Consider the following 7,169-nt stretch of genomic DNA (forward strand, 5'->3'; position numbering starts at 1 on the left):
TGCATTTTTTTCAATTAAAAAAATATGTTGTCTAGGGTGTCGGATAGGTTGGACAGTATTTCACCATTTAAAAGATGAGTGTGTTAACTGGCTAACACTCTGCTTCTCCTCTCTGCATTGTGTGTCTGAGCTTTCCCCACATTATTCAGTCTCCATCTGCCCCAGCCTCATTCTTTTAGCTGGGTTCCCTAACTCAGTTTGGCCGCAATAAAACAAGCCCTCTCAACTCCAAAACACATTCCCTGAGTGTCATTTTGTCCCTTCTCTTCTCCCTTTATTCCTCCCCAGTTTCATATCCTCTAGCCAGAATAAACAGAGTTTGAGAAACGGCATGAAGTGAGCTGGAAATCAATCACAGGTTGCTGTGTGTAGCAGGCTGTTATTTTCATAACTGCTGCAGTGGATGATGAGATCTGGTATAACCATGTGTTAATACAGAAAGTAAAAATGAATACTTAGTACTCACATTCTACATAGTATTTCATCCATAGTACAGGACGAGCATGAAAGGATGTACACATTTCGGTCCCTCTTAATTTCCATTTTTCTGGTACATTTGATCATGGGACAGACATTTTATGCTAACATTGATCTAAATTCAGTGGTTGGTGATCATTTTAACAGTGGCTTGGGGGAATAAACAGCTGCCCACCTGAGCTTTCCCACCACTACTTCATCCCTGCCTCTTGCCCCAGCCACCTTCTCCCAGCTGCTTCCCTCATACACTTCATCATGGCTCCTGGTGATGCCACCTTCATACTTCTCCTCATCTGTTATGGTTCCTGCTTCGCCTTGGAGAAGGGTGTGCTTAGTTTGGGAAACTCTGCCCTAAGCCAGAGCATTACTGCCCTGCCAGAAGGGAAATGTAGGGTGCCGTAAGTCTTTGCAGGCCTGAGGTCAAGAAATGTTGTTTCACTCTCTTTTAGAAGCAAATATCCCATCCTCTCTCTACATCTTTCAGTCTTGAAGAAAACAGAAACTGTTTCAATTTGAAGGTAAAAAAAATGAATACTTTACCACCTAAAAATGAAAGTTACAAAAATATTTTTTACTAGCGACTGGCTTTTTTTTTTTAACTAGGAAATCAGTTTGGCTTGTAATGAAAATACAAATTTTGCAAACATGCAATTTGCCATATGCTTTCTTACTTCTATACTCATCCAGATTTTGTAAGTTGTAATACCCATGTACCAGGTTTGTAAATTGATAGAGTATGATACAGATGATTATTTAGGATAGTCTGATTTCTTTTGCAGATGAGATGGAATGGCCTCTAAGCCAGAAAACTACAAACTTAAAAACTGAACAGAAGACTTTTGGACATTCACAGATTATTTTGCATATGGGATACACATGCTGTTTTGTGATAAAACACAGAGAAGCCCCGAGAGCCATTGGACAGTCTGATAGTAATTTGGCAATACAATTTTGGTTCCTTCTCTTGGAAGTCAATCCAGTACGTAACTCACAGGCTATGTTCAGTTTATTGTATCACGTAATGATCACGTAATAGAATAAGCTATGGCAGTCACTTAGCGGGGCAATTTCACCATGGTTATCCCAGCTGCTCAAAGGGAACTGTTGATCTGTGTGTGACAAGGGAGAACTGACTCCAAAGTCAGCTGAAGACAGAAACTATGCTCTACTGAATTATCAAAAATCTTAGGCTACAGAATCTTGATCCAGTGCGAGGTATCAGCACTGCCTGTTCTGTGACACCACTGACAGAGGAGAAGCCTTAAAACTTAACATCTGCTTTACTTTTAGGTACAGTAACTACCCAGTGTTGATGCCTCAGTCAATAGCATCTGATGACTGAACTTTGCAAAAGTGACTTGCCATTTTAAGTGTCTTCACTAGGGTATCTAGCTTGAATCATACTGATAGGGCCTGTTTTCAGAAATGCTGGGAGAAAACGCTCCTGTTTCAAGTAGGGGAAAAAAGTAGGTATAAATCTGCACTACAGCGTGGAGTTACCTGTGCTACATTTAAATAACCTAGCATGGATGCTAGCAACAGTCTATTGCAGCATGACGCTCAGCGTGGGGATGGAAATTCTCTGTTTCTCATTTATGCTGAGCGCTGTGCTTTCATGGCTAGACAGCTGCTGCTCTCTGAGCTAGCTTGGGTATCGTGACACTGACTTGCAGGCAGTAGCACAGCCACAGCCACAGAACCCAAAGGAAAGGAGTATGCAGTTAGGATTTTACTAAATTAAATTAAAATTAATCACAGCATTTCAGTTCCAGGGACCAAAATATAAATAGTGAAGGAAAAAAGTGATGTGTGTGCCCATGTTACATCAGATTTCTAACTTACCAGCAGAAGAGCCCACAACTAGTATGATGAGCATAGCTAAGCACCACAGTAGAGTGTCATTCGTGTGAAGCGATTTCTAATTGGTATATTAAAATTATTTAATCCGGGGTTTTCTTATTTCAGTCATTGCACAGAAACAAGTAAATTATTTGTTCATTATTCTTTACTGTGTTGTCCCATCAAGAGTATTTCCTAAGAAAAGTGTCTTTCTTCTTTAGAAGTTTGATATTCTTTAATGTCTTTCTGATTATGTGATTAGATTTATAAAAGCTTATAGCCATTCTAGATGAATGCAGCTTAAGCCAGCATCAATTTTTGGAAATGATTGGAAAAACGTCTTAATTCTTCTCAAGTTGTTCATTAAAAAACTAAGGGACATAAAATCACTAGTCACTCTAGGAAAACTTGGCTGATGTGATTATAGAAATGGCCAGGAACTACATAAATTACATTCTTTACTTACAATGATATACAGCTGCCCTGTAACTTTAAAAAGCCTTTCCAAAAATACATTCCACAGAATTGCCCGAGTCTACTGCTGCTCTCTCCTTACAAGGTTTAAACTGTGAAGAATAATCTGCATATCCAGATGTTTTCTGTTTTGCCTAGATCTTTATGTTTTACTGTACAACTGCTGCCAAGAAAGAAAGGGATCCATACTTGCTGTGGTTTGTAGTGCTGAAAACTGTAACCACTAGCTGGTCAGTTGTTTTTTTTTTTTTTATTTTTGCAAAGACAGAAGACTTGTACTTTCTCTAACCCATCTCATGCTGTTAGTAGCTATTTTACCTGTTAAAAGTTACCTTTTAAATTAAGTAACACAGAAGATTTACTGAACAATTAAGGAACAAAAAACTGGATCTGAGCTCCTGAACTCATTGGGTACTTTTGAGAATCTCTCAGAATCCTTGAGTGTTGTAAATAATTTTCTTTCATTCTCTTATTCTCCATCTTTCTGTGGTATAAAACCTGATAATTTTTGTGTTACGAGCCATGTCCCTTACAGTTGAAGATAGCTGAATCCTCTCTGATCACTTTTAAAAGATACGTTTTTTACATTACATCCAAGTGCATTATGGTAGCCAAGACAACTGCATTTTATCAAAACTCTTACCACTGGTGATTTTCTTAAGGCTGCAAAGCCTGGAGTCATGACACAATTTGAAAATTCAACAAAACAAACAGAAAACTACCCTACAAAAAGAAGTTTGCAGCTCCTCCAGAGCCAGAAAGGTTTAAAGATGCTATTCAAATGCACACCAAGCTACAAAACAGAATAATATCCTCCCCTCCCCCATTTATATATTTAAATCTCATCATGTTAACTCTGTGCTTTCTGAGCAGCTAGTTCATAATTTTGAGTATTTGGAATTAACAATATTGCTGTGATTTTATCACCTCTTACAGCACAATTATTTTTAAAATGAGGTACTGCAATGTCTTACCTATTGCTTCCATACACCAGCCTATGGGACTTCTATTCTTATTCTTCTTTTCTCTGCTGAAGTACTCATGTTTTTATTCTCATTTACACACACAGCCTTCCTCATAAGATAATTCTCTTTTTATCCAGTGAATACTGGAACAGGATACATAAACTCTTCAAGAAGCAAAGGCCAGAAACTGGGACTGGGAGCCAAGTGCCCCCAACACTGGACTACAGATACGTTCTCTCTCCTGTGTGCTCTGTCTCTCCCTCTATTACCTGTCCTCGTGGCTGCAGCATAGCCCAGGCGGTGCACAGGGTACTTTCGCACACGTTAAATCCATGTTGCCCACTGTGTGGGTGAGCGCTCCCTCCACAAGATTATTGTCTGTTCATACACCTCTTCATAAATGCATGATTCAGGTGCCAGTGCACAAGAAGAGCGTGTCTGGCTATGAATCGCGCTTTACCAGAGGAGTCTAGCTTAGGACTGAACGGATTAGGACTCGAAAAAGGCAGTTTCAGACCTGTTCTAAAGTTAACTTTCTTGTGTTTGATCTAGATACCTCTCATGCACCGCATCTCTAGTAGATGCAGAATTAGGTGCTCACTTCTGAATTCGTGGAATATCAGGTACCTAGTTTACAGATGTTACAGCACTGCCCATCAAAACGCCAAGTTCTTTAGCATTAAGCCCCAAGTGTCTAATCATATCACCACATTTGAAACTGTTAGCCACAGTATTTTGAAACACAGTGACTTCAGCTCTGAAACAGGCATATTTTCTGTCTACATTATGCTTTATTTCAACTAAGTATTTTAAAATGACTCAGTAAAAATGAGGCATGAGCATGACCACAGAGAATTATGAAATCAATAAAAGGTTCAGAACAACTCTGAAGGGATTTCAGTTGCGTACCAAAATAAAAGCCAGACACCATCTGAAATGCAAAGTTCTGACTGAGGTAACAGACCAAATGAGTACAGACAGTTGATTTAGCAGACGCTGAAAAAAGTATTGGGCCTTATAAAGTTGATGGGAATTTCCCTATTGATTGCAATTGAGACTGGATTTGATCCTGCTCATTTTAGGAGGTTGCTCCATGGACCAGAAACTACAAAAATTGCATCAGAGAATGAGTGGCTTACAGGAATAATAATAGGAATAAATAAAATAAAACACCAACAGGAAATAAAGAATTATCATAAAATCGAGTCAATATGAAGGGTGGCACCACACAGACACACTGAAGAAAGTGTTTCTGTTCAAGAAGAGATGTAAGTGTGTTTAGAATCAAACACATATGTAAGTACTTGCTTGAAATATGACCTAAACCTCTGCTAACCCAGCAGTACACCAGATTCATTTAACATAAAATGCACATATGAAAAACTACCACAGCCTACTCAGAATGAGCTGTCATTTTCCAGTGTTATTCACATGATGCTGTCTCTCCTGCAAACACATACTAGGACTGGTAAATCTCTCCATGCATGCCTATTGGAAACATATCAAAAGTATTTGTTTGCAAATCAGATTAGATCTCTTGTGAGAATAAGATTTCAAAAGAGTTTTCTAAACATCCTGTTCTGACTAGGTTAGAAAAGCCCCAAAGAAATTTATTACACGGTAATTTCCTGCTTCTTCTGAATCTAAGTAAATATCAGCAACACAGGTAAGCAAACTAATGAAAATAATTCTACTAAATTCTAATGAGATGGAGTCTGAATCTTGCAGAGTAATGGCATGGGGTTTGCTGTAGGACATTTCTAGCAGGCCAGTATCTTGAGGCTGGGAATGGTTTATATTTTGGATGTCATTTATTTGTCATTGTTCTTTCTATTCACCCTCCTTATTAAGAGCATTTTTTTCTTTTGGGACTAAATTCTTATTTTACCTCTACTGCTGTAAGTCTGTTAAATTCATGAGGTTCCTCTAAAGAAAGATACCCGACTCTGTCCATTCAGCATAAACAGATGGTTGAGTGCAATGACTCTGTATGGCTTTTTAAGAGTTTCCGAACTCTCCTTTTCTTGACTGGCACGCTCAGCAGCCCTGCAGAAGCCTGTGAATCTTCAGCATGTTTTAGATCTGTCCTGGAAGAATAGAGCTATTTGTCTTTGCCACATTAGAAAATGGCTTGCATGCCTACATCCTGTGCAATTAGTTTATGAACCCTCTTTTGTTATTTTTGTCATGTATTTCTGTTTTCACTTCTGATGTCTTATGAATGTTGCTAACACAATTCCTTTCCTCCTGCTTTCTTCATCTCAGCTGTGCTGTGATCCTTAAAACAGCTGATGCTGAAGCATTATGAAAGAGAGTGACTTTTGGAATTGACAGAAATTACTATATTGCAGTTTAAAGCATCAGCGTGGGGGTTTTTTTTGTCCAAAATAACTGAAAATTGCTGTAATGTCGCATACAACCAAGTGAACTTCAGAAAAATTAGACGACATCCATGTGTTTTAAGTACTCACTAGTTTTCTATAGGAATTTTATATATGAGAAATTACCCCTTTTTGGTTTATTTTACATGATTTTTTCCTGTTATTTTATTTTAGGCAATTTGGGGCCATCGGGTCGCGTCTGACTGGAGCTGGATGGGGTGGCTGCACTGTGTCAATGGTGCCTACTGACAAGCTGAACACTTTCATAAAAAATGTAAGAAAAGCTTATTACCAAACCGATGTCCAAAGGTTAGCATTGGAGAATAATAGTCTGTTTGCTACCAAACCTGGAAGAGGAGCTTTGGTTTTTGTTGAGGCCTAAAGAACGTAAAAATTTTAAAGAAACTATGTAGGACATTTAGAACTGGCAGTACTTCCCATGCCACAGAAAATGAATGCCTTTTCTGTTTTTTATTGTAATGAGCAGTTGCTGTTATCAAAATATATCTCTGAAGAAGTGATTAAAAGAAAACTCTTTGATTATAAAGTCTTTTTTTTCAATACTAAAAATATCTTTCAGTATAAACATTGATTTACAAAAACCTATTGACAAGGAAAACTGAAATTGAAATAAAGATGATACTTTGTTAAAGTGGATCTCTCTTCTATTCCATTTACTATCATAGAAGTAAGACCAGGTGGAGCAATGAGCTATTTCATTGTAGGGTAGGAACCTTGCAATGTTTGCAGGGCTGTTCAGTGCTTATTCTCTTTGGGTGCTGAATATTCTTTTGTTTAGTGTCCTGTAAAAATGGAAGATTAAACTGAAGCATTCAAAAAATTGGAAGGACCTTGCTAAACATGAGAAGTTTTATACTCTCCTCAAATAGGATTATTACTGTTGTAATTAATGATAATATTGGAGGAGCACCTGTAGGCCAAGTAAAACATTAGGAATACATTATGTTAAGCAGGAAAACTTTCATTCTAGCTATGTTTCTTACGTATCTTTGTGTAAGGTTGACTTGTTATG

The 7,169-nt window shown here is 38.0% G+C and overlaps 1 protein-coding gene across 3 annotated transcripts in view; it reads left to right on the forward strand.

The window, feature by feature from the left end:
* GALK2 (galactokinase 2) overlaps nucleotides 1-6,788 on the forward strand; it is a 55,327-nt gene extending 48,539 nt beyond the window's left edge. For all 3 annotated transcript variants that reach the window (XM_010571876.1, XM_010571875.1, XM_010571877.1), the window contains exon 10: nucleotides 6,311-6,788. In XM_010571876.1, coding sequence (XP_010570178.1) covers nucleotides 6,311-6,518 — 208 coding nt within the window. In that variant the 3' untranslated portion in view covers nucleotides 6,519-6,788. The remainder of the gene's footprint in view (nucleotides 1-6,310) is intronic.
* The last annotated feature ends 381 nt before the right edge of the window (nucleotides 6,789-7,169 follow it).

This window comes from Haliaeetus leucocephalus, unplaced genomic scaffold (genome assembly GCF_000737465.1).
Source record: "Haliaeetus leucocephalus isolate CR32 unplaced genomic scaffold, Haliaeetus_leucocephalus-4.0 Scaffold339, whole genome shotgun sequence".
NCBI classification, from domain to species: domain Eukaryota; kingdom Metazoa; phylum Chordata; class Aves; order Accipitriformes; family Accipitridae; genus Haliaeetus; species Haliaeetus leucocephalus.